The 27,588-nt window shown below is 35.3% G+C and overlaps 1 protein-coding gene and 2 non-coding genes across 9 annotated transcripts; 2 read left to right on the forward strand and 1 right to left on the reverse strand.

The window, feature by feature from the left end:
• Positions 1 to 12,397: 12,397 nt before the first annotated feature.
• On the forward strand, positions 12,398 to 12,504 carry LOC148550142 (small nucleolar RNA R71). Its single transcript, XR_015892511.1, has one exon. It is a non-coding gene; the product is annotated as a small nucleolar RNA R71 (small nucleolar RNA).
• A 4,472-nt stretch (positions 12,505 to 16,976) lies between these two features.
• LOC148550143 (small nucleolar RNA R71) lies at positions 16,977 to 17,080 on the forward strand. Its single transcript, XR_015892819.1, has one exon. It is a non-coding gene; the product is annotated as a small nucleolar RNA R71 (small nucleolar RNA).
• Positions 17,081 to 19,561: 2,481 nt separating this feature from the next.
• On the reverse strand, positions 19,562 to 23,540 carry LOC107610185 (uncharacterized). Of its 7 annotated transcripts, none has more exons than XM_021106937.2 (6): positions 23,323 to 23,540; positions 21,119 to 21,791; positions 20,691 to 20,991; positions 20,512 to 20,621; positions 20,366 to 20,433; positions 19,562 to 19,789 (listed from the first exon to the last, which is right to left on the reverse strand). In XM_021106937.2, exons 2-5 carry the CDS (start codon positions 21,775 to 21,777, stop codon positions 20,382 to 20,384), a joined length of 1,122 nt encoding a protein of 373 aa, XP_020962596.1. In that variant the 5' UTR covers positions 21,778 to 21,791; positions 23,323 to 23,540; the 3' UTR covers positions 19,562 to 19,789; positions 20,366 to 20,381. The 7 variants fall into 7 exon arrangements, with proteins under 7 accessions (XP_020962596.1, XP_088349860.1, XP_088349859.1 ...); XM_088493734.1 differs by lacking the exon at positions 23,323 to 23,540 and adding an exon at positions 22,993 to 23,304; XM_088493733.1 differs by lacking the exon at positions 23,323 to 23,540 and adding an exon at positions 22,735 to 23,304.
• Between the last annotated feature and the right edge of the window lie 4,048 nt (positions 23,541 to 27,588).

Genomic DNA, 27,588 nt, shown 5'->3' on the forward strand with positions numbered 1-27,588 from the left:
CATTTTTGCAACAAACAGATGGAGAAGCTACTCCATAAGTATGGGGTGATACATAAAGTAGCCACACCTTATCACCCACAGACCAATGGTTAGGCAGGACTTGCCAATAGAGAATTGAAGAGGATTTTGGAGAAGACAGTGGGAGCTACTAGAAAGGATTGGGCCAGAAAGCTAGAAGATGCACTCTGGGCATATAGGACAGCATTCAAAACACCTATTGGAAAGTTCCCCTTCCAGTTATTGTATGGAAAATTTTGTCACCTCCCTGTAGAACTTGAACACAAAGCTTTTTGGGCTACTAAGCTTCTCAACCTTGATTCCCAAGCTGCAGGAGAGAAAAGGTTACTACAACTAAATGAATTGGATGAATTTAGGCTAGAAGCTTATGAAAATGCTAAGATATACAAGGAGAAAGCTTAGAGGTGGCATGACAAGAGGATTTTGAACAAGGAGTTCAAACCAGGACAGCAAGTGCTCTTGTATAACTCAAGGCTTAAGATTTTCCCTGGCAAGCTTAAATCTAAGTGGACTGGCCCATATTTGGTGACAAAGGTTTTTCCTTATGGAAGCCTTGAATTGCTAGATGAGGCAACAAAGAGTCATTTCACAGCAAACGGTCACAGAGCAAAGCTTTACTTAGGAGGCCAATGGGACAAGGAAAAAAGGGTTCAGGATCTAAACTAATCAAAGAATGGAGGATGTCAAGCTAATGACAATAAAGAAGTGCTTGTTGGGAGGCAACCCAACCTGAGGTAGTTTTCTTTCCCTAGCTATTTCAATAAAAAGGTTGAATAATTGGCCTGCATTGCAAGAAGCTAAGTTTGGTGTTTCACACCAAAACAAATGAAGGGAGAATGAAGGATTCTAAGTTTGGTGTTCCACCAAAAATCTCATCTAAAAGCACATTCTCACCTTATGCATAATACTAGCTCCAAGCAATCAGACAAATCATTTAACCATTTGACTATTTTCTAGTTTTTAGCTCCATTAACTTTAGCAAGATCAAAAGAATTCATAAGTGGATAGTCTGTTGCATCAGAGACAGTGGCAAGGAATTAAGTTTGGTGTTCCCACACCAAAATAAGTCCAAAAACCATACTCAATTCATGCATACTAACCATTCACTTAAGGGCTTGAGAAGCAAGCAACTTTTGAGAATTATACAGGAAATTAGCCAACATTTGAAAACATTGTGCATGATGACTCAAAAGGAACACAACAGAAGGAAGAACCAAAGGGCTGCAACTTAAAAGGTTGTATTTATACTTGATTCTTGTTGTTGTGATATGTTTGATTTAGAAACTCTTGTAAGTCTTGCTAAAAGTGTTCATCTGTTTGCAAGTGAAGTTGTTTGATTAAGTGTGGTTATCTGCATAATAGTTGTCATCTTTCACTAAGCTTGAATTTTGTTCTGTTTTACCTTATGTTTGAATAAAAGAGAATTGTTTGAATTAGGAAGTGAATATCCAATGCTGCATAAGTTAGAATGGAAGCTAGTGGTGGTATGTGTTTGATTAAATGCATAGCTCATGAAATAAATGCTGCATAATGACTTTTTCATTGAAGTGTGAACTAGCTTGTTGTCATAAAGGCTTACATCAGTAAAGATCCCTTGAGAACAAAATAAAATAGAAAGAAAAAAAAGAAGAAAAAGCCAAATGTGGCAAGAAAAACAAAGAATAAAGCTAGGCACCAATAGATTGGACCTTAGGACACATGCCTGTGGTGTTCTTGTACTAGGATATGCTTGGACAAGTAAGTTCTAAAGAGTATTTTAAAACTTGGCCACTTAGATCAACTGATGTAGGATGGCCAATTGAAAGTCCACAATAAAGAGCAACCTAGCTACAAAACACTTAGTTATCCAAAGAGATGCTGGGCATCAATGATCCTAGGAAGAAAAGGGTGAGCCATGTGTCTGTGGTGAAGGAATGTTGAGCAAAAATAAAGTCAAAGGCTGCTGCAACATTTGCCACCAAGCCTTCAATGAATAATAAGTTCTTTAAGCAAAACAAAGAAAGAAAAGTTAGCAAGGGAACAAGCAAAAGTGAAGCCTTATAGCAGCAAGCTTAGTAAACCTTTGAGGAAACATCTCTTATGTAACAGCAAGCAATAAGTAAGTTATCATTGTCTGCATAAAAAACTCCATGAACCAAGTTCAACTATATGCTCAATAAGGATATACATGCCTCTCTTTTCATTTCCTCTTATGTTTGATGCTTGCTTGGGGACAAGCAAGGTTTAAGTTTGGTGTTGTGATGACAAGTCATCATATGCCTACTTTTCAAGCTAATTTCACTTGTTTCATTAGTTTTTATGCACTTTCTTGCATTGTAAGTTAGTAATTTGGAGTGGAATTGTATGGTTTCTTTGAATCAATCAACCACCCTTTAATTGGCACAAAATCATGAGGTTTAAGCTTGAATTAATTGAATTTTATATGAATTTTAAACCTTGTGAATTTGTTGATACTTTGATAGGTTGTTTTGATTACTTGCAGGTGAAGAAATTGAAGAAATAAAGAAAAGCGTGGCTTAAGGAATGAAAAGCGTAGCAACACTCAAGAACAAGAGCCCAAAGCTCTTGCCAAGAGCTTGGAGCTCTTGCCAAGAGCACTACATTGAAGACAAAGGAAATGGGAAAGCCAAAGCTAGGCTCTCCACCAAGAACCGAGCGCTACACTTGAAGGGGAGACAAGGCAAAATTTTCAAAGCTAGGCTCTTGCCCAAGAGCTTTATCGGGCTCTCCTGGGAGGAAATTCAAGGAAAATGCTTTGCCAAATGCCTTCACCAAGTGTTGAACCCAAGACCAAGGGGAGGGGGCAGCGCTACTTCACCAAGGAAAAGCAAGCAAAATTTGCTTGTTTTCCTTCATCAAGGATCGAACATGGGACCTCAAGGAAGCAAGATCTTGTGCGCCTCTCTTGTGCCAAGGAAATTGGCCAGCAAACTCCTTCACCAAGGTTCGAACCTTGGCCCCCATATGAGACAAACACCAAGCTCAGTTCTTGGCAAGAGCTGAGCACTACTTCCCCCTTTGCAAGGCATCACGCACGCACACAATTTGGCAAGGCAGCACGCACAAGGCTGTGCTCTTGGCACCACCCGAGCCTAGCCCTGGGAGTGGCACCCATGGGCTAGGAAATTGAAAAAAAATCCAAATCAACCCAATTCTTCATCAAATTTTAGAGCCCACCCAAATTCTTAGATCCACATTAGAAGTGTATAAATAGATGGTAGTTAGATGTAGAAGGGAGCTTTTGGAATTTTCTTTTGAATTCTTTAGATTTTGGGATTCCATTGCTTCTGTTTTGAATTTTCATCCTCTTTAGATTTTAGTTTGAATTGGGAAGGAGAATTGAATTCTCTTCCTCTGGTTTTCTTGTTTTCTTTTTTGGACACTTGCTTGAATCTTGGGTGTGAAGAATTGAGAAATTTCTGTCTCAATCTCACATTGAGATCTCTTGGTTTCTGTTTCTGCATAGTTCAATTAAATTCAAGTTTCTTTACTGCTTTGATCTTCAATTTCTCTTCATTTGCTTTTTGAATTGGATCAGGGAAGATAGTGAGATCTAGACTTGGTTTTCTAGTCTCTAGACCCCTGAGATCTACATTTTCTTTTAGTTCATATGCTGAATGATGCTGCAAGCAATTTTTGCTTTTTGTTTCAGATTTACTTCAAGTTAATTCATCTTTTACTTTTCTGCTTGCTACAATTTACTTTCTCTTGTTTAATTTCTGCAATCCCAGTTCCTTAACCCCTTTTATCATTCTAGCAATTTACATTTATTGCACTCTAAGCTTCTGTAATTTACATTTCTTACACTCTAAGTTTCTGTCATTTACTTACTTGTCCTTTAAGATTCAGCACTTTTCCTTTCCTTTGCTCTTTAATTACTGCAATTCACCCCTCTCCTTTTACATTTCATGTTATTTAGTTACTTGATAAATTCCGATTTTGTGGTTTATCTTGTGCTTATTTTGGGGGATTTTATCAACTTTTCTCACATTTATTCAATGAAATAGCATGGTTTTGTAATTCTCCCTGAATTTGTGCTTAAGTGTGAAAACATACTTTTTAGGCCCTAAAATAGATAAATTTAACTCACTTTAATTTCATTCGATGCCTTGATATGTTTGTTGAGTGATTTCAGGTTCATAAGGCAAGTATTGGATGGAAGAAGTGAGGAGAAAAGCATGCAAAGTGGGAGAACTCATGAAGAAATGAAGGAACCGTAAAGCTGTCAAGCCTGACCTCTTCGCACTCAAATGACCATAACTTGAGCTACAAAGGTTCAAATGAGGTGGTTTCAGTTGCGTTGGAAATCTAACATCTGGGGCTTCGAAATGATATAAAATTCGCCATGTTTGCCTGACGTATAGGGGCGCGCACGCGCGATGTACGCGTGCGCGCTGATGGAGCAGCGTGGATCCATTTTGGGCAACTCGTTGGGGGCAATTTCTAGCTCATTTTGGGCCCAATCCAACTCAATTCTGATGCTATTCAAGCCAAGGATTGAAATGGGATCAACACACTTAGTCATAGTTTTAGTTTTCACCATGTTTTAGGGTAGAATTCTAGAGAGAGAAGCGCTCTCTTCTCTCTAGAATTTAGGGTAGTTTAGGTTTAATTTGCTCAATTTCATCTTTCAATTCTTGTTTTGATTTCTATTCTCTTTATACTTTAGTATTTTATTGTCTTAATCTTCTTAGTTTCTCTTGTTAGTTTCTTATTTTACTCTCTTTTATGTTCATGGATGTTCATGTTGAATTTGATTTTCTTTTAATGAAATTTATGTTTGATGTTTCTTTTATTGATGATTTGAGTTATGATCTTATTTTCCTTGCTATTGATAGTTGTTAGACTTTACTATTTCTTGTCATTTATTATGCTTTCCTCTTATGCCTTCCAAGTGTTTGATGAAATGCTTGGTTGGATTTTAGAATAGAATTTTATGTTCTTGGCTTGGGAAGGTAACTTAGGAACTCTTGAGTTACTAATGTCCAAGTGATTGATGATTGGGAGCCATTAACTCTAGATCCCGCTAATTGAATTGGTGGAGAACTAGGACTTATGGACTTGGATTGACATAGCTCACTTGACTTTCCTCTACTATTAATTAGGGGTTAACTTAGTGAGGTTGGTCCTTGCCAATTCTCATGTTTTGGTTAGTAATTAGGATAGAGATCCTTGACCACCAACCTTTGCCAAGACCTTTTTAGTTGTTAGTTTATTTCCATTGTCATTTACTTTTCATGTTTCTTATCAAAAACCCTAAACATACCTCATAACCAATAACAAGGCACTTTATTGCAATTTCTTGTGAGACGACCCGGAGTTTAAATACTCCGGTTAACTTTCATTTGGGGTTTGTTACATGTGACAACCTAAATTTTCGCATGAAAGGGTTATTGATTGGTTTGGAAACTATACTTTACAACGAGACTCCATTAGATAAAATTCTAAACTGACAAAAATCCCATTCATCAAAATGGCGCCGTTGCCAGAGAGTTGCAATGGTGTTATGTTATTGGTTATTGTACATATGTGAATAGTGTGAATATTTTGCTTTTTGCTTTATTTGCTAGTTGTAGAATTTTGTTTCTCTTATTTTCTATTAGTTTTTGTTTTTATTTTCTCTTTCTACTATGAATTCTCACTTTGGCTATGAGTTTGGTTCTAACTATGTTGTAGGAGATGGAAGCTATAATGGGGACATGCATCAAGGATTTGGAAATCAAGGATGGGAGGAATCTCAAGCTTATGAACAATCTTCATGGCAACAACCTCCTCCGAACTCTTATGGGTATAATCCTGATCTTAATGCATATCAATCTAATGTATGTGATGACCCTCATTGTGGTTGTCAACCACAATCATCATACGCATATGAACCCCCTTCTCAACATAGCCTTCCACCATACTCACAAGCCCTTCCATACCAAGCACCTCCCTATGATCCATACCCACTATATGACCAATCATCCATACCATATTCTTATGACCATTATGAGCAAGAACCTATAGAACCACCACAACCCTATCATGATTATTACCAAGAACCACCCCAATACTCGCCTCAATACTCACCATCTCCATACCCTTACCAAGAAGAACCACCTTCATATCATGAATCCTCTCTCCAAGATAATGAACCTTCCTATTCACCCCAAGCCCCAATAGATGATTCTCTTACTTTGATACTTCAAGGACAAGAGGCCATGAAGTGGAATACACTTGAGTTTGTGACCAACTTGACCAAGGTGGTGCACGCTTTAGCCCACCAATGTTTGAATACTCAAGTTGTTTCCATAAACCCATGTGAAAAGTCAAAAGAAGAGCAAAGCATGAAGGAGAAGTTAGAAAAGGCAGTGGAGAAGGAAGAGTCGAATTTTGTGTTGGAACAATTGGAGGAGCCTATGATCATTGAAGAAAAGGAAGAAGTGGTTGAAGATTTAGGAGATGTTGAAAGTCTATGGGAGTGTAGCATCATGGAGCACTCTTCCAAGAAGCTTGAAATTGATGTTGAGGAGGGTGCGCAACCTCCAAGGCTTGTCATAGTTGGAGACTTGAAAGAGGCCTATCAAGAGATGGATTCAATCATGGATGAATTTTTATCTATAATTGAATCTTCCCCCATTGGACATGAAGTTGAAGTTATAGAAGAGTGTGCACAACCTTCCATACCCTTGGTGAGCAATAAGAAAGAGAGTGAATCGAAAGAAAGCTACCAAGAGGAAAAAGTTGGCGTGGTGTATATCGAAATTGAAGAGTATGAAGAGGTTGATCAAGAGATGGATTCACTCATGAATGAATTCCTATCCAAAATGGAATCACCTCTCATTGGGCAAGAAATCAAAGTTCTTGAAGACAACACCAAGCCAAGTGATAAAGGGGAAACGGTTGAGATTGAAGAAGCTAGCGAAGAGGTGGAGATAGTCAAGAAAGAGCACAAGGGAGTGGAGCTTGCAAGATCATTGGGACCACCCCTCCCTAAGTCACCATCCTACACAACATTCAAGTGGGTAAAATTATTATCCCTAAGCTTTACTTTCTCACTTGAATATGGTTTGATTGAAAATAATGGTCAACTTAGAGCTCTTTGTGGAGTTAAGAGTAGGAAAAAGTTGTGTAATGGTTGAAAACGTCATTCTAAACTCATGATGGTTGCAAGCTCAAATTTTAAGAGCAATGGTTGGTGTGGAACCAAAGTGTATGGGTCTAGGAATTTGTTTGGAAGCTTCTTTGAGAATTCCAAGGCCATGCCACCCGGATGGAATAATGATGACCAACTCAAGGACGGGTGTCAAAACAAAGTGTGGGATCCCGGATCGCACAATGAAAATTAAATTTGGGAGCCCATGGTTTGTGAAGAACTCCATCAAAGCTTGGAGCTATTAATTTTGAATGATGGAGCTTATTGGAGAACCAAGCATTGGTGGGAGTTCCAAGATGAGTTCAAGCACAAGCCACCTTGATGAGGAGCTCCCCATAACTCCAACTTAAGGACAATAAATAAAAGTGCTAGGTGGGAGACACCCCACCATGGTAAACTCTTTCCACTCTCTTCTAGATTTGATTAATAAGTGATTTGAGTTGCCATTATAGGTAGTTTTTCCTCTTCATATAGTTGTCTTAATAATTTGGTTGTTGGTTGCTTGTGAAGCAAGTTTCCCTTGTTTATATTTGCAAACTCTTCAATAACCAAAAAGAATTTTATAATTTTGTATTTGTAGTTGATTTTTGAGTTGTAGGTAGTGTTAGGGAGATTTTTAGCCATTTTTAGTATTTCTTAATAAAAAAAAAGAGAAGGAGGGCATCTGCGCGCAAGCGCGCTGTGCGCGCGCGCGCCGGTGGTGCATATCACACTCCTGGTACAAAAACCAGAGAGTTGTGCCAAAGTTGTGCCTATTCTGTGCCGCGACCTGACGCGCAAGCGTACATGACGCGTCCGCATCGGTTGCCATCTTCACATCCGCGCGTATGCGTGCTATGCGCGTACGCGTCGCTTGTCCCGCCTGCCCACCCGTGCGCACGTGTGCGTGACGCGTACGCGTCGCCTTCCGTGCCCTATTTCTCCCCTGTTTTCCTTCCTTCCTTCTTTCTTCTTCTTTCTTCCTTTCTTACTTTCTTTTCAAAATTTTCACTCTTTATTTTTCTTATTTTCATCATCTTTTATATGTTGCATTTGCATATTATCATTCATTACATTTTAATTTTGTTTTTATAGTTTGTTCTTATTTTATTTTCTAAGTTTCTTCTTTCAATAATGGTGTTGAAGTTTCTTACTCAATTGTTGAGAATTTCTTGGTTAATTTTTGTGCGGAGTTGTGACAAAGTGTGATTCACGTTTCGAGCACCAAGTCTTTGGTGCCATTGTTGAGGATCACAATTCCGTGCACCAACACGCAAGGCACGCGTACGCGTGGGTAGAAGAACGTTGGCATTCCAACGTTGGGTCAAATGCCAATGACAGCAAGCAGAACTGAATTTTCAGAAAATATTTGGCTCAACGTTTAACCTCAAACGTGGACTCAAACATGGACACCAGAATTCTTCAATTAAGCACTCCTCTCTTCTCAACAGCAAGGGAAACCAATTGGAGCAACTTCAACCCAATTGAATTAAGGCCAAACGCCCAATTTAGATATTGAAGATCAATGGAAGAAAGTGTATAAATAGCTTTGAATTTAAGTTTGAAGGGGACTTTTGGAACTTTTACTTTCCAGTCTTTGTTTTTCGGAATTTTTACTTCTTTGTAATTTGAATTGAGCTATGATGAACTAAACCCATCTTCATTGGGTTAGGGAGCTTTGTGTAATTCAATGGATCAATATTAGTTTTCATTCTTCTTCTTCTTTCTTTTCTCTTGATTTTGCTAGAAAGCTTTTGTTCTTCATCAAATTGGATAGTTATCTTGGGAAAGAAGCTATTCATAATTGGATCTCCTCTAAGCTTTAGAAGAGGAATGAGGAGATCATGCTAGAGTTGCTTTCTCACATTGAATTAGATTGGGGTTTGGATGGATATAGTGACATGTAATCCTACCAATACTTTGATCTATGAATTTGTGTGGTAGAATCAGCAACCGATCTTCATCTCTCCCATGAGCACTTAAATCAAGGAATTGGGCAATTGTTCATGCTTATAGCCATTAGATTGCCAAGGAATTGGAATCAAGTCACCTAAGATTGCCAAGGAGATCAATGAATGCATTGATTGAGGAACAGATGAAAATGAATTTGATCCAGAGGATTATCACATCTCCTGACCCCAATGAGCTTTCCCTTTTCTGATCTACCCATTCTCTTTTACATTCTGCAATTTACTTTGATGCTTAACAACCCCATTCCCTTTTAATTTCTTGCAATTTAAGCTTCTGCACTTTAATCCATTGCAATTCCCCTTCTCCCCTTTTAATTTCAGTTATTTACCTCCAGTTATTTACATATCTTGCACTTTAAGTTTCCCGTCAATTTAAATTCTGCAAATCCCAATTTCCATTGTGACTTAGCTTAACTAGAACAATTCTCCAATTAACGATTGATCAACCAACCAAAATTCCCAACTCCTGTTTTGAAAGCTTTTCAAAGACGTTGGCATAAGCGTTGGACTGGCAATGTTTCCTCCAACGTTGGCTTATCCACGCGTGTGCGTCACGTACGCGTACTCGTAGATTCTCAAAGTGAAGCTCGCGCGTACACGTTGTATACGCGTACGCGTCGTTGCACGTTTTCAAATTCAGGATTTTGGAATTAGGATCGCGCACGTTAGCCACCAACATTTGAGGCAACGTTGTTGGTCCAACGTTACCCATCTACGCGTACGCGTTACCTACGCCTACGCGTGGATTGTCAGAATTTCCAATCCACGCGTGCGCGTATAGCATGCGTGCGCGTCACTACAACTTTTCCAAATCTCCAGAAAGCACATTTTAGCACAACATTGGGGTAACGTTGGCTTGCCAACGTTCCCACCAACGTGGGCACTAGCAAGTTATGCAGAAAATTGCCCTGCCTCCCTCTCAACGTTTGAGGCAACGTTGGTGGTCCAACTTTGGCCACCAACGTTGCTTCTCCTTCTTCTTTCCATGCCATTCTTCAACCTCCTTTCATGCATTTCTTCACCTGTCATCAACCAATACATGCATCAAAGCCTTGATAAAGTCATGAGAAATCTCATCATTCTTAGTACACAAGTAATTACTGCATAATTCTCATGAAAAAGCATCAATTTAACTATGTTTGCATGAATCAAGGTATGCATGAACTTTCAATCCAAGTGCTTACTTGTTGCCTAAGAAAGTGCATAAAACCTACTGAAAACAAAGGAAAAGGCTAGTGAAACTAGCCTAAGATACCCTGGCATCACAACACCAAACTTAAATCTTGCTTGTCCCTAAGCAAGCACTGAATTATTGAGAAGAATGAATGAAACAGAAAGTACTGTCCATATCAGCAAGTCATTATTAGTAATTCATGGGGTTTTATGCAGAGAATGTTGCAGCTCACTTTGTATTGATCCTTAGGTAGGGAATGTCTCCTTTAAGCATCAACTAACATACTGCTATGACCTCTTATTATTCACTCATCTTTGGTAATTGCTTTTCTTTATTTTTCTTTTTCTGTGAACTTATTCTTTGATTCTAGCAGCTCAGTGTCATGTGGTGTAGCAGCTTCTTAGCTTATTTGCACTCAACACATTTTCACCACAGACACTTGGCTCACAATTCTCCTTAAGACATTGGTGTCCAGCACCTCTTTGGGTTACTAAATGCCTTGTGACTTGGTTGCTCTTGATAATGGACTTTTGGTTGATAATCCCGGGTTAGTTAACCCAAGTTACTAAGTGTTAAGGCACTCCATAGAACCTAATCATCCAACCAGATCCTAGTACAAAGACACCACACGCATATGTCTTAAGGTCCAAGCTATTGGTGTCTGGCCTTGTTCTTTGTTTCTTCCATTTTTGTAGCCACTTTTGGCTTCTCTTTTTCTTTCTTTCATATTTGTTCTTTCTTTCATCCAAGGAATTTTGTTTGGTAAGATTCATAGACAGCATCCTAGTTTACACTAAAGAGGGACACTCTACCTTTTATTAGTTATTGGTGAGCTAGCTACACTATCAGACATACATATCACCACTCAATCCTTATTTTATTTCTTACCAAATGGAACTAATTCACTTCTGTTCAAACATTTTTTTTATTCAAATTGAAAAGGGCAGGGGACAAGACAAACATTTAAGCAAGTGAAAGTGAAACACTCACACCTAGTCTAGCACATTTATGGCTAAATTAAGCACAACATAATGCAAGATGACTTTAGCTAAAAGTTAACTATCAACTAAAATAGACATGTTTTTTCTTTATTGAATATGATAAACAAGGAGCAAGTCCACCTTTCATTCTTTATCCTGCTTGTCTTTCTTCTTTTTCTCTCCTGCTTGGTTGCTAGTTTCTCCCTTGCCTTTTTGTTTTCCCTTTAACTTAGTCTAGAATCCAGATTTTTCATTGTCCTTTCCACTGTGTCTTCATGGCGTATTACTCTGTCTATTTCCAACTCACTTTGCTCCTTAAAGTATTGATCATACCTCGGAAATGTTGGGTTCAAGCCAGGTAGATGTTCCACCACATAATTGAGCTTGGTTTGAGCATTCATGTTATAATCAAATTGAACTTCATATCTTGCATTCTGAAGAGTAGTGAACTCCTTGAAATTTTTTTATATCTTTAGACTCCCTGCAAAGATTTCCAAGCATATCTTCGATCTTAGAAAACCTGTCCTCAGAAGGTGGGTTAGAAGTGGGGTGATGAGGCTGATTGTTTTGATTTTGATATGGTGGTTGGGAATAACTGTTTTGTGTGGTCTGATATGGTCTTTGGTTGGAGTGTTGGTGAGTGGAGTTGTTATAATGGTTTGGATTGTGAGGTATGTGATTTTGGTTTTGATTTTGTTGGTTTTTCCACTCAAAGTTTGGGTGGTTGTTCCAACCAGGATTGTAGGTCTTGGAATAAGGGTCATGCTCTTGTCTTGCAGAATTTTCAATGTAGTTGACTACTTCTTCCTCTGTATTTGACTCTTCTTGTGCTGATGATTGGGTATGGATTGCTGCTACTTGGCTTGCCTCCATCTTCTTTGTGAGATCCGTCAATTGCTTGGCAATCAACTTGTTCTGAGCCAAAATTACATCCATGTTGTTCAGCTCCATGACTCCTCTGTTGTTGCTTCTCTCAGAGGTATAAAAATACTCATTGTCAACCACTATTTCTATGACATCAATGGCTTCTTCAATGGTCTTCTTCTTGTTAAGGGAGCCTCCAGAAGAGTGGTCTATAGCTTTCTTGGATTCATATGACAGTCCTTCATAAAAGATATGCAATTGTACCCATTCATTGAACATATCAGGGGAGCATTTCCTTGTCAAATCTTTGAATCTCTCCCAGGCTTCATATAAGGTTTCACCATCCTGCTGTCTGAATGTCTGAACCTCTGCTCTCAGCCTATTGACTCTTTGTGGAGGATAGAACCTTGCCAAGAATTTGTTGACTACATCTTCCCAAGTTGTGAGGCTCTCCTTCGGAAATGATTCTAGCCACTTGGATGCTTTCTCCCTTAGGGAGAAGGGGAACAAAAGCAACCTATAGGCATCAGGGTGAACTCCATTTGACTTTACTGTGTCACAGATCCTTAAGAATGTAGTGAGATGCTGATTAGGATCTTCCTGGGCACTTCCTCCAAAAGAATAATTGTTTTGAACCAGTGTGATAAGCTGTGGCTTTAATTCAAAATTGTTAACATGGATGGTTGGCTTTTGAATGCTGCTACCACAGTTTCCTAGGTTTGGATTGATGTAAGATCCTAGAACTCTCCTCTCTTGTCCAGCAGGGTTGGCTGCACCTCCTCTGGCATGATTGTTCACCTTGATGCCATGGCATCTTAGCCTAGTTTTACTAGTCTATTTCTTTGTTTTCATTGGGTTTTATGCACTTTCTTGAGTTACAAGTAAGCCATTTGGGTAAAAATTCATGTGTACTTGGATTCAGTCAACCATGAGTGAATTGATGTATTTTCATGAGGTTTTATGCTATAATTGCTTATATGTCAAGGATAAGAAGAAGTCTCATAATTTTAGCATAGCTTTGATACATTTGTTGATTGATGATAGGTGAACAAAAGGCATGGAGGAAGGTTGAAGAAAGGGGATGGCAGGAATGGAAATAAAGGCAGCATTGAGAAGATCACGTTTGAGTTCATGTTTGCCTCAAACGTGAACTCAAACGTGAATGACAGTATAGCCACCCTGGAGGAGCTCAACGTTTGCGCCAACGTTTGCCTCAAACGTGAGGTCAAACGTTGGCTTAAGAATACCCTGGAGGAGGAGCCACGTTTGCGCCAACGTTTTCCTCAAACGTGAGGTCAAACGTTAGCTGATGATTGCCTTGGGGAGGATCACGCTTGAGCTCACGTTTGACCTCAAACGTAAACTTAAACGTGAGTGACAGCAACCACCCGTTCTGCATAACGCCATCACACGAAGACGTTTGAGTCAACGTTTGCCTCAAACGTTGACTCAAACGTGAATGATCCCAAAGTCCAAAGTGCAAACGGATTTCTTCTCAAGACAAAAAGCAATCAACAGAGACTATCTTCAACCCAATTCCATCAAGGCCAAAGGCCCAAATTCAAGGCTTAATGATCATTAGAAGAGAGTGTATAAATAGCTTAGTATTTAAGTTTTAGGAGAGCTTTTCTTTTAGAATTTTTACTTGACTTACAGAGGGGAGCTTTTCTTTAGAATTTTTCACTGGACTTTTGGTGGAGAGCTCACTTTGATTTTTCATTGTTGCTATTGAGATTTAGAGTTTTCTGGAGAATTGGGAAGGAGATTGAATTCTCTTCCTCTGGGTTTTCTTGTTTTCTTTTCTACATACTTTGCTTGAGTCTTGGGTGTTGAAAATTGAGGAAATTTTGTCTCAATCTCACCTTGAGATCTCTCTCTGTTTTCATTTTACTGCACCATTTGAGAAATTGAGATTTGAGTTTACTTCTTCTACTGTTTGATCTTTAATTCTCATGCAATTGATTTTTGAATTAGATCAAAGAAGGCAGTGAGATCTAGACTTGGTTTTCTAGTCTCTTGACCCCTGAGATATGCATTTTCTCTTTAGTTCATTTGCTGAATGCTTCTTCAAGCTGATTTACTTTTCTGTTTGAGATCTACTTCAACTCAATTCATCTTTTACTCCTCTGCTTGTTGCAATTTACTTTCCCTTGTTTAATTTCTGCAATCCCTGCTCCCTGACCCATTTACGATTCAAGCAATTTACCTTTCTTGCACTCTAAGCTTCTGCAATTTACATTTCTTGCGTTCTAAGTTTCTGCTATTTACTTTACTTGTTCTTTAAGATTCAGCCCATTTACTTATTATGCACTTTAAATTCTTGTCAATTCCCCCTTTCCTTTTAAATTTCATGCAATTTAATTCTTGTCAGACACAAATCACTCAAATCAACTTCTGTTTGCTTGACTAAATCAACCACTAAACTAAAATTGCTCAATCCTTCAATCCCTGTGGGATCGACCTCACTCCCGTGAGTATTATTACTTGATGCGACCCGGTGCACTTACCGGTGAGTTTTGTGTTGGATCGTTTTCCACACATCAAGTTTTTGGCGCCGTTGCCGGAGATTGAAATTGATTGACAATGATTAAGTAAGCTGGTGGTCTAGATTAAGCTTTTTCTTTTTATTTTTACTAAGCACATTAATTGTTTGACACATTGTGTCACCTAACCCTCTAACAACATTCTAGCATTAGAATGTCCATGTTTCATTTGGTTTGTTTGTGCTTTTTGCAAGTCATGGAGGCTGAGGTGTTTGAAGAGGGAGTGAGCAACAATGCCCAACCTGCAAGGAGGGTGTTGGCCTCTTCACACTTAGGAGTGGAAAGGTGGTAGAAGAGGCAACCCCAAGCCAGGAGAACCACGAAGAAGAGGCTGCAGAAAAGCCTGAAAGTAAGAAGAAAGAAGACAATCCTAGTCCATCCTCACCAAAGCCAGTCTTGAAGCCTTACGTGGCAAAGGCACCATATCCACAAAGGTTAAGGAAGGATGGGAAGGATAGCCAGTTTTTCAGATTCTTGGAGATCTTCAAAAAGCTCCAAATCAATATACCATTTGCTGAAGCGTTGGAACAAATGCCCCTCTACGCCAAATTCTTGAAGGAACTCATGATAAGAAAAAGAAACTGGAGAGAAAAAGAAACTGTTGTGCTAACAGAGGAGTGTAGTGCTATCATACAAAAGAAACTCCCCCAGAAAATGAAAGACCCAGGGAGTTTTCAAATCCCCTGCATCATAGGGGACATCAACATTGAGAAGGCCCTGTGCGACTTGGAAGCTAGCATCAATCTCATGTCCTTGAACATGATGAGGAGAATGAGGATTGAGGAAGCCAAACCAACAAGAATGGCACTCCAACTGGCTGACAGAACATTCAAGTTCCCACATGGAGTAGTGGAGGACTTATTAATAAAGGTGGGGGAATTCATTTTCCCAGCTGACTTTGTAGTGATGGATATAGAAGAAGAAGCTAACACTTCAATCATCCTAGGAAGGCCATTCTTAGCTACTGCTGGAGCCATTATTGATGTGCAAAAAGGGGAACTAGTCTTGAGATTACATAAGGAGAAGATGGTCTTCAATGTCTTCAAGGCAATGAGCTACCCCAAGGAATCAATAGGAGAATGTATGATGGTGGACACCATAGAACAGATAGTTCAAGGGGTTTTGGAAAAAGAGCAATGTGGGGGAACTATGGAATTGGAACAACAAATACCACATGGAGAACTACCACAAGAAACCATGGAGAGTTCAATCATGACAAACCACAAGGACAGTAATCAAAGAGAGATACCTAAACTGGAGCTGAAGACCCTACCTCCAAGCTTGAAATATGCATATTTGGGTGAGAACAACACTTACCCTGTGATCATCAACTCAAGCTTGAGCGAGCAGCAAGAAGAAGAACTTATCCAAGTGCTGAAACAACACAAAGATGCCATAGGCTAGACGCTCACAGACACATTTTCCTTGAATTTCCTCCCAGGAGAGCCCGATAAAGCTCTTGGGCAAGAGCCTAGCTTTGAAAATTTTGCCTTGTCTCCCCTTCAAGTGTAGTGCTCGGTTCTTGGTGGAGAGCCTAGCTTTGGCTTTCCGATTTCCTTTGTCTTTAATGTAGCGCTCTTGGCAAGAGCTTTGGGCTCTTGTTCTTGAGTGTTGCTACGCTTTTCATTCCTTAGGCCATGCTTTTCTTTATTTCTTCAATTTCTTCACCTACAAGTAATCAAAACAACCTATCAAAGTATCAACAAATTCACAAGGTTTAAAATTCATATAAAATTCAATTAATTCAAGCTTAAACCTCATGATTTTATGCCAATTAAAGGGTGGTTGATTGATTCAAATAAACCATGCAATTCCACTCCAAATTACTAACTTACAATGTAAGAAAGTGCATAAAAACTAATGAAACAAGTGAAATTAGCTTGAAAAGTAGGCATATAATGACTTGTCATCAATTCTCCCATGTAATTCACCTCTTCCATTGCAGGATTCTCAGGGTTATAATTTTCTCCTTCAGATGAGGCTTCTTTAGTATTGCCGGATGCAGCTTGCAATCCAGTTAGATTCTGAGAAATCATATTGACTTGTTGAGTCAATATTTTGTTCTGAGCCAATATGGCATTCAGAGTATCAATCTCAAGAACTCTTTTCTTTTGAGTCATCCCATTATTCACAGGATTTCTTTCAGAAGTGTACATGAATTGGTTATTTGCAACCATCTCAATGAGTTCCTGGGCTTCTGTAGGGGTTTTCTTCAGATGAAGAGATCCACCAGCAGAGCGGTCCAATGACATCTTGGACAATTCAGACAGACCATCATAGAATATACATAAGATGCTCCATTCTGAAAGCATGTCAGAAGGACACCTTCTGATCAATTGCTTGTATCTTTCCCAAGCTTCATAGAAGGATTCACCTTCCTTCTGTCTGAAGGTTTGGACTTCCACTCTGAGCTTGCTCATCTTTTGAGGTGGAAAGAATTTGGCCAAGAAAGCATTGACCAACTTTTTCCAAGAGTTCAGGCTTTCCCTAGGTTGTGAGTCCAACCATATCCTAGCTCTGTCTCTTACAGCAAAGGGGAAAAGCATAAGTTTGTAGACCTCGGGATCAACCCCATTGGTCTTAACAGTGTCACAGATTTGCAAGAATTCAGCTAAGAACTGATGAGGATCTTCCAATGGAAGTCCATGAAACTTGCAATTCTGCTGCATTAGAGAAACTAATTGAGGCTTAAGCTCAAAGTTGTTTGCTCCAATTGCAGGAATTGAGATGCTTCTTCCATAGAAGTTGGAAGTTAGTGCAGTAAAGTCACCAAGCATCTTCCTTGCATCTCCACCATTGTTGACAGGTTCGGCTGCCATGTCTGTTTTCTCTGCTTCTTTTTCGAAAATTTGTGTTAGGTCCTCTTCGGAGTGTTGTGCTTTGTTTTCTCTTAGCTTCTTCTTTAGAGTCCTTTCAGGTTCAGGATCAACTTCAACAAGAACGTCTTTATTCCTGTTCCTGCTCATACGAAAAAGAAGAGAAAAGAAAAGAAGAGGAATCCTCTATGTCACAGTATAGAGATTCCTTTATGTGAGTAGATGAATAAAAGAATAAGAATGAAGAAAGAAGAAGAAGAATTCGAACACAGAGAGAGGGGGGTTCGAATTATGAGAAGAGAAGTGTTAGTAAATAAATGAAATAAATAGAAAGAGAGAGGAGAGAGAGAGAATTCGAATAATAGAAGAAAAAAAGGGAAAATATTTTTGTTTTTATTTTGTTTATTAAGTTAGTTTCGAAAATTTGAAAAAGAAATATAAGAAAATTAAAAACTAAAACAATTAGTTAATTAAAAAGATTTTTAAAAAAGTGGTTAGTGATTTTCGAAAATGAGAAGTGGAAAAGTAGTTAGGTGGTTTTGAAAAAGATAAGAAATAGTAAACTTTTTAAAATTAAAACAAACAAGTCAAGTAGTTAGTTGAAAAAGATTTGAAAATAAATTTTGAAAAAATAAGAAGTTAGAAAAAGATTTTGAAATTAAAATTTTAAAAAGATATGATTGAAACTTATTTTGAAAAAGAATTGAAAAAGAAATTAAAAGGATTTGCTTTTAAAATTAAAGTTGATGACTTGACTAACAAGAAACTAAAAGATATGATTCTAGAACTTAAAGATTGAACCTTTCTTAACAAGAAAGTAACAAACTTGAAATTTTTGAATCAAAACATTAATTGTTAGTAAAGTTTTCGAAAATATGAAATAAAAATAAGAAAAAGATTTTTGAAAAATTAGTTTTAAAATTTTCGAAAATATTAAAAGAAAAATGAAAAAGATTTTGAAAAATTTTAAGAATGAAATTCGAAAATCATAAAAAAAAATGAAAAAGAATTGTTTTTGAAAAAGATTTGAAAAGATAAAGTTTTTAAATTGAAATTTTGACTTGACTAACAGGAAACAACTAAATTTTAAAAATTTTTGACCAAGTCAACTCAAAATTTCGAAAATTTTGAAAAGAATAAGGAAACGATATTTTTTTTTTTTTACTTTTGAATTTTTAATGAGGAGAGAGAAAAACAACAAAATGAAACAATGCATAAAAATTTAAGATCAAAATAAATAATGCATACACTTTGAATATCAAGATGAACACCAAGAACACTTTGAAGATCATGATGAACATTAAGAACATATTTTGATTGTGTGCGTTTCTTTATAGAATAGATTTCCTATTGTAATTTGGGTTGCTACTTGCTAATATATTCATCATGAATGTACACATAGAAGAAAGAAGATAACATATTAACGAAGAATATAGTAGAGACTATAAAGTAAATACCAGAGATGCTGGAATGATTAACATTTTTTCCTATTTATATTTTACATATTTAAATTAATACTAGAAAATCCATTTTTTTATGCTAAAAGTATTATTTCCTAACATTTTTCTATGGCAAGCTGCCAACTCATATGTAATAATGCAAATTAGTAGCTTTTCAAATTGATTGTTGGCCAAAATGTCTCTAAATTCAAAAGAAGAGTTAAATCATAGGGAAAATAAAATAAGTTTAATTTTTGTACAGAAACTAAAAGAATAATGATTAGAGAATGAATATTATGACTTTTATTTTGATAATATCATTCTTTTTTATATAAATTTATACAAATATACAATGCAAAAAAATCATGTGGCATCATGTGTGAAATGACATCACTAAAAATAGGAGTGGCAATATCATTTTTCTAATTACAATTATAATATCCTATAATAATCACCATTGTCAACTTTCTATCACAGCATTCATCCATTATTGGCTGCTTTTATGTTAACATTATCAACCCGAGTACTGATTGATTAATATTTTAATTTAATTTCTAATCCAAATAATAACAACAATAAATATAAACTCGTAATTTAAAATTCAGAAACGATTGTTCATGAAATAATAAACACAATCTGCTTAAAAATTAAAGGAGTTCACTGCTATTAAAACTTCAAAACAGGTCACTAAGTGCAAATTAATAATAAAGTACTAGGCACTCTGCAGATCTTAATTGGAGTTTGGTTTTTGGAACTTGTCCCAGATGAGATTCCCAAGAACAAACTAGAAATTCTAAGGTTTTTCTTTTAAAAATCCTCTTGGATTTTCCTTTGCAACAACTTCTTCGGCAAGCACATTTGCATAAATCTGCATAAGTTCGCAGGAGACACAAATTTAAAGGAAAGTTATGGAAATTTCAGAATTACGAACTCAAATAGTTGGTCACTTCGTTTTGTTTATTTAGAAATTAAAACAACAAAAATCATGGCTACTCTAATGTCAAATAATACTATGTCCATGACAGATTGATCACTTGAAAGCTATTACGGCATAATTGCACCAAGGTTTACGTTAATGTTATTGCAACTTTTGTTTCAGATTTCATTTCATCAGCCTTAAAAATAACTCTGTTAGTTGCATTTGTAGAGTTGAGATGGAAAGACTTAGGCATTTATTGATACAACTTGGATAAATGTTTCCATGCATTTTATAATTAAAATGGGACCACTGACCTTTCACTCCATATCCAGTGATTCTTTCTACAGTAAGCTCAATCTTGGTAGTATAATTTCAGGCGGATATAGATGATATTTTTTTATGTTGCAATTATAATAAATCAGATCAATGAATACTAGAGTGAACAAATGCATTCTTGTCTTTATGAAATGGAGAAGTAGCTCATCAATTAGCAAAACTAAACACACAAGTAGACATGAATCTAACCTTTTTCACATATCCTCTATGTGACTAAGTCGATTTGATATGCTAATGACCACACTAAGACTTTCATCCTGAAAAATAATAATTAAAATAAGCAAAAAAAAAAAAAAAGAGAGAAGTACAAATTGAACAGCATTTAGATTACTAACCTTCCAGAGGGATTTTCAAGCGCTAAAATAGCATTCATGGTCTCTATACTTGGAAGTAAAAGATTATAATATCTCATAAATGTCTCGTGAAGTTCTTCAGGAGAATTCGCCTGCAAAAGAATTAATCAATATGAAAAAAGTAACCTATCATAGAGAAACATATTCAAAATTTTAATTACCTCTTTCCATTTATTAAAGTTTCCATGCTGGATGCAGTTCCGATAGAATGTGAGTACACTATAGTCGTCGTCAAAAATCTTAGCTTTGCTGCGTATGCTCTTCTTGTAGACTTCAGTTAAACATGCATCGTTATGATTATAATCCCATTTCCGAAATTGAGAACAAAGTATAATCTCGTCATTCGGTGTTTGTCCGTGAGGATAAAACAGCCATTGGAGTGCTTCCAAAAAGTTTATTCTTCTGTTTACATTCCAGAAGAGAACCGGATCCAGAGCCCATTCGATTCTTAGGGCGTATTGCCTACATGGAAGTTATTTCAAGTTAAGGTTTCTCTCATAATAAGGAATTAAGAACGAAGGAACGAAAATGCCCTCCTAAACACGTATCACATCATTTAAACTTATTAGAGGAAAAAAAAAGAAAATACCTCGTATGGAGCTCGAGTTGACGGAAGCATAACTCGTCAACCTCTGCAGGTATACAATATTGTTGGTTTGGGAATTTCACAACTTGCTCTATGATGAGCTGCAACATTTGGACATCAGTAGATAGCATCCTATCCAAATCAGCACGTCCATCTTGCTCCACCATATCGGTGAGAATACCACATACTTGTGTATCGCACTTTTTAACTTTGATGCCATATGTCAAAGTTAAATTCCCATGATATTGTCTCTGGAGATGCAATTTCTTTAAACCTTCAAAAATAGGTTTAAAGATCAACATGAAATCTTCTTTGATTGTTTTCCACCAACTACTTGCATCCCAATTATCCTTCAGAATTGATTTGGTCTTTAGCCAAGAAGCTAAATTCAATTCGTAGCAATCTGAAATGATCCTTTTTTGTGAGGAATCTAGGAAATTCATTCTCAAGAAAATATTCTTGTCGTAAATAGTACATTCTAGTTGTCTTTCAAACCAACGCCTTAATTTATCATGGTCATTGTTTTCAGAAAATTGACGGACCGTCACCCGGTATGGAAGAAAGGAAGGCAGATCTGAAAATCCACTTTCTCCTAATGTGGTATCACTAGACCCTTGCTCGTAATTGTAATAAAAGTCACCATTTTCAAGTGTTAAAGACATGGCGTGCTTTCTACCTAAGTTAAAAAAACATGACATCAAAAGAAAATTATAATCATTAAGACTCAAGCAATTTTTTAATTTGTAACTTAACTACTTCGCAAACAAGCATCTAATAGCTTCGATGATAAATCATAGTTTTTTATTGTTGATGGCGAGTCATCACTGAGAGCCAAAATATGCCGGATTATGGCGTATTGCATTGCAGGAAATGGCAGATGGCCTAAAAAATACATGTATGCACAAAAAAGAAGAAAAACTGCACATGTAATAAATTATAAAATCTAATTAATATAAGCAATTATCTACTGACAAGACATGCAATTAATTCAGCAAATTTAACAAATAAACATAACATCAAGTCATAACACACCAAAAAATATTAGACATAGAACTTAAATGCCAATTATGGCACAGTCAAATACTAAAAACTCAACAAAAAAATATTGGTTGTCTTGAAGTAGACATAATGAACCTATGTAAATTGAAAAAAAGAACACAAAAAGAAAGGAACGAACAAAATCCTCAAGGCCATATCGCCATGGCGCTGTTGTACCCACCATTTTAAAACACAGATAAATACCCTACAGTGTAGTGGATATATAGGCGCAAAAGGTTCAGGGACAATTTTGGAATTAAGAAGAATCAGAGAGTGGAAAATTTGGAAAAATTGAGTGGGTCCTCGAGTATTGATAACTTGGGTCTTGGGGAGACATTGAGAGAAGGGGAATGCCATGCTAACCTGTGGGTGTGTGCATAGCGCGTGTAATTGCTATCGGGGAAAGAGGGGTGTAAGGGTAGGAAAGGAAAGGCGAGCTGAATTTGGGAATTGGCTTGGAGAGTGGGGTTGCTATAGCCTATAGGGCCCTATTTCTGTTGGATTGTTGCTGAGATCTAGACTCATCAGGGTGAATAACACTATTATACTACTCCTTCTAGTTTCTATGTTTGGTTTCTTACAATTTGGCACCAGAGCCCTTGTTCTTGAAGCTTTGTGAGCTTTCTTTTTAGCGCTGCCTTGGAGGAAAGGATGAATACGTTAAAGACGGAGTTCGATGAGATGATGTGACTCTTGAAGGGTCAGAGGGCGACTAAAAGGGTAAACTTGAAGGACCGATTGAATTGGGTCCAAGGCATTCAAAGGAGGGGCATGACTCCCCACATCGCTACAAAGCTCATCCCAACTCTCACTCCCATCTCTGAAAGTAGTGATATTACCCCATTCCCGCGGAGTGCCTTTCACAGGGTTATTCTCGGGGAAGCCAAATGTCACACTCGTCGCTCCAGCAGCTTTTTTGTTAAGGCCCCAGCTCTTAGCCCAGCTCTTCTCCACCAGCTACCTTTATCAGCTGCTATGGTTCCCTTTCCGAATGCAAATGTCTATCTCTTTGCGGCCACAACCTATTCTAATAGGACCCATATTCAATTTCTTAAGGTAGCGTTTGGTAAGGAGTATTGGGACTGAGATATTAATGACGTCAGAACTTTAAAAATATTCTACAAAATTTCACAGAATAAACAATGAGCTAATAATCTACTGCACATCACCTTATTAGAGGCAAATCGTGACGGCGAACTAGACGCGAGCAGAGGCAGACGACAAACAAGAGGGGAACAGAGGTCAGGACAAACAAGAGGCAAGCAGAGGCAGACACGAACAAGAGGCGAACCACCAGCGGCGACGACGAGGGTGGAAGGCTCGAGGCTGCGTCTTTGAGGAGTGCGTGAGCCAGCTTGCGGCGTTGATACTACAGGAAAAACGCTAGTTACTGTCGGATATTATCCGACAAAGAAAATCTCTTTTTATTATTATTAGGAAATCTTTTTAGAAACTGTTTATTTATTAAACAACTACAGATTTTGCAATTGAAAAAAAAAACTAGTATTGAATTTTAAAAAATATTATTTTTATGAAAAATTTTGTAATTCAATTGATCGACCACTAATATATAAATATTATTAAAAAAATTTTAAATAAAACAAATTCAAAATCATTGAAAAAAAATTAGTCTATCCATAATAGAAGAAGAGATGAGATTATACGAAAAATGTAATTAATTCTTTCTTTTGTACGAGTTATTGCTTATTGCTTATCTGTCAAAAGTTTTGAGTTTAATATTGATATTTTAGCAACAAATCCAATAAATCTAAGTGTAGTGCTTGGGGTATTGGTTTTTTTTTTTTTTTAAAGGGAGTGTGTGCGAGTTGTTTATTTTAACGGAAAAAATTGGTTCCGACACCAACAAAAAATTTATTTGATGAATTTAGGTTTTTTAAATAAAAAAAAATTTACTATCAAATAATCCCATGCTAAATCCAACGATATATAATTAAAATTTCATTTTTCTAAAGTTGATATCTGTTTAGATATATTAGTATAAAATTCGGGCTATGCCCAGACTAAATACTATTCCTTTATAAAATTTATTGATACTTATTTATTAATATTAATAATTATTATTTTTAAGTATATCATATCTTTCATTGTAATATGTCTTTTATCATCAAAAATTTGAATAAAATAAAAAAATATTTAATCTATTATTTGTCATGATAATAAATAAGATAGTAAATTTTATTTATTTGTTTAATTATTCAGTAGAGGATTTTTATATAATATCTAAAAATAGAAAAATAAAAACACTACCTATTTTAATAGTAATAATATAAATCATCGTCATCACATACACAAATCTTAAAATTAAAAAAGTTAAAAACAATAAACAATTAGATATGAGATCAAATATCATTTTTTTTATTATATAAGAAGGATTATATTATTAACAACAAAAAAGACTAATAACTATAAAAAAAATAGTGGAGCAGCGAAAAGCAAATAATTTTAATGCGATTCAATCTTTATATGTTCTTCGAGTCTCTGCCTATTTGATAATTCATAATTTTTATTAACATTTAAATTTAACTTATTATATATATATAAATTTGTTACAAATTTTTCGTATTCATGAGTTACAATTATTTCATAAGTATATTGTGAGTTAAATGACATTTAATTATTTATTTTACCAACCTAAACGAGTAGTTATTTCTTTTATAAATAAAATCTTAAAATTCTATCTTTGAAAATTAATTTATACTACATCGAAAAAACTTTTACAATTTGTACCATCTTAAATAAAATATTTATATTAAAAATTATTTGATTAAATGTTGTTTAGACTAAAAAACATTTTTAAAAAAAATATTTGTTAAAATCCGTTTCGTTGAATTTTTCTTATTTTTTAGATGAATTAGACATTATTATTATTATGCATTAATATATTCTATTTAATTATCGTAAACTTAAATCCAATCTGAATGATCTTTGTTATTTAGGCATATTCTTGTACATAAGTTAAATATGATATCAATATTGTCACTTACACACAAAATTTTAACACTAAATATTCTTAAAATCTGAAAAATTATAAATTATATTTTTTAAATATATCATCTTATTGTAAAAAATAAATTTAAAAAGGTAATAATATATATATATATATATATATATATATATATATATATATATATTATATCCTATTAATAAATTACACTTCATTGTGATTTTAAATAACATTATTTAAAAATATTTACTTTTTCAATGTCCTATAAAAAAATATTCCAACACAAATTATATGACAATAAATTTTTTAATCATAATTGATTTTCTAAAATTACATTTATACCAACATGTGTTGCCTATCTTAAAATACTTTTACATATGAATTGTTGCATAAGTTTATTGACCTCTCTGCAAAGTAATTAGAGAATGAAATATTAAATAAATATAAATACCAACTCAAAAGAAAAGAATTATTTCTAATAATTAAATTTCAATTCAATTTGCATTTAAAAGTTGAAATAAAAACCATATCGAAAAATAAAAACACTATCATAAAACTATTTTCTTTAATAACTTGCACAATATGGTACAATTTTACAAATTTACGTATATTTTTTTTAAGATAAAAAACTCTTTAATTAAATAAAATTAACAGAGTTGTCATTTACACAAAATGTTTATTGGTGTACTTTTGCTGGCAGTTAGCATCAAATGCAGATTTATTATTTTGATTGGCTACCTTTAGCTAGCCAAGATGCCAAATAATCATAATTCAAATCGTTATCTATTAAGTAAATGAGATGAGAAGTAGACTATAAAAAATAACAAATGGATAACAATTAAAAGCAGAAGACAAATACAAATGTTTGTATCTAAGAACACGGTCTCTTATTACATATCTTAACACAAATATATGCTTTCAAATTATTTTCTTGCTTTTTTTTTATATGTTTAATTTACCAAAACTAAAAGGCAGTTAGTAAAATTAGTTCCACAAAATACATCCAACGACAAATTGATACAAAAAGATAACCTAAACTAAGAGAACAACAAAAAAAATAGTTACATCAGTTGTTCTAGACAAACTATCCATACAACAGATAACAACCCGAGCATTGAATTAAGATCCTGCAAACAAACAATCACGGATTTGCCGCCTCAAAATCTTCTAATCACTACACACCGACCCTGCGGCATACATACTTAATGTCCATTTCTTTTTAAATCTGAATCTCTCCCAAATTCTTCTGTAATGATGAACCTCCTTAAGAATTTCTTCTATTTTTATCTCCTGATTTCTAAAAATACTATTATTTTCTATGCTTTTTACTAATTAAATCCACCGTATAATATGTTATGCCTTTTAATATTTGGTGTATATCATGGAGAATAAAAAGAAAAATAATAGCTTTAAAAAAAAAGAAAAAATTACCTTCTCAATTAATTTGGTTAATTAAACTAATATTATAAAAGTAGAAAATAAATGTAACACTAACCTCTTTTGAAGAAAAATGGACATCCTCCTAAATCTAAGCTTTTTTTTACCAAATAATTGCATCAAAGCAAACAAATGAATGAAAATATTAAAGTCAACTTTAATTCACATTATTTCATACGTATGTCAAAATTATGCAATAATAAATAGGTACTAATAAGAGCATTTTTATTAAAGGGTGTAGATAAAAAAATATTATGTGACTTGAGAATAATAAATTCCTTTTTCCACAAAAATGAAACATAGAGATACTGAATAGAAAAAATATTTTTAGATTCAATTAATTTTTTTCAACAAAATTCTTTAATTTCTTTTCTTTCAATTAATAATAATAATAATAATAATAATAATAATAATAATAATAATAATAATAATAATAATAATAATAATAAATAATAATAATAACACCTTATGCTTCCCATAAGTTGGCACTTGACAACAGGGTGAAATTGACCCAGGATATTTGTCATCGATTTACTCTATTGCAGTCTTAAATTTTTGTTGACTCTTTGTTTTATTTTTGAATTTCCAACTGCAATATGCGTTTTTGACTATACACATGCATATTTGTGTCATTATAATAATTTTAAGCATCAACTGTATTTTTAAAACAAATAAATAAAAAACAAAAATAATGAACACCAAAAAAAAATATATATTATTAATTAGATGGCATCCTAAACAAAATGATATAACTATAGCAGCATTTCTCGCATAATTCATATATAAACTCCATATGTCCACAATATGGAATGATTTAAAATTGAGGCTGATAATTCAATCATTTCCATTTAAAGATGGAAAAGAATAGCATATTTCCAAGTGAACTTCTCTAATACTGATTATATTAAAGGTTCACAATTTAACTTAGTATTGAAAAAAAGATGTTAGTTGTAGTTGAGAAAGAAAGAATATGAGGTTTATCTCCTAAAGCAGCAAAATGAAAATTATTATGGTCACGTCCTCCTCTTCTTCC

The sequence above is a fragment of the Arachis ipaensis genome, chromosome B7, assembly GCF_059453495.1.
Source record: "Arachis ipaensis isolate K30076 ecotype BB chromosome B7, ASM5945349v1, whole genome shotgun sequence".
In the NCBI taxonomy this organism is placed as follows: Eukaryota; Viridiplantae; Streptophyta; class Magnoliopsida; order Fabales; family Fabaceae; genus Arachis; species Arachis ipaensis.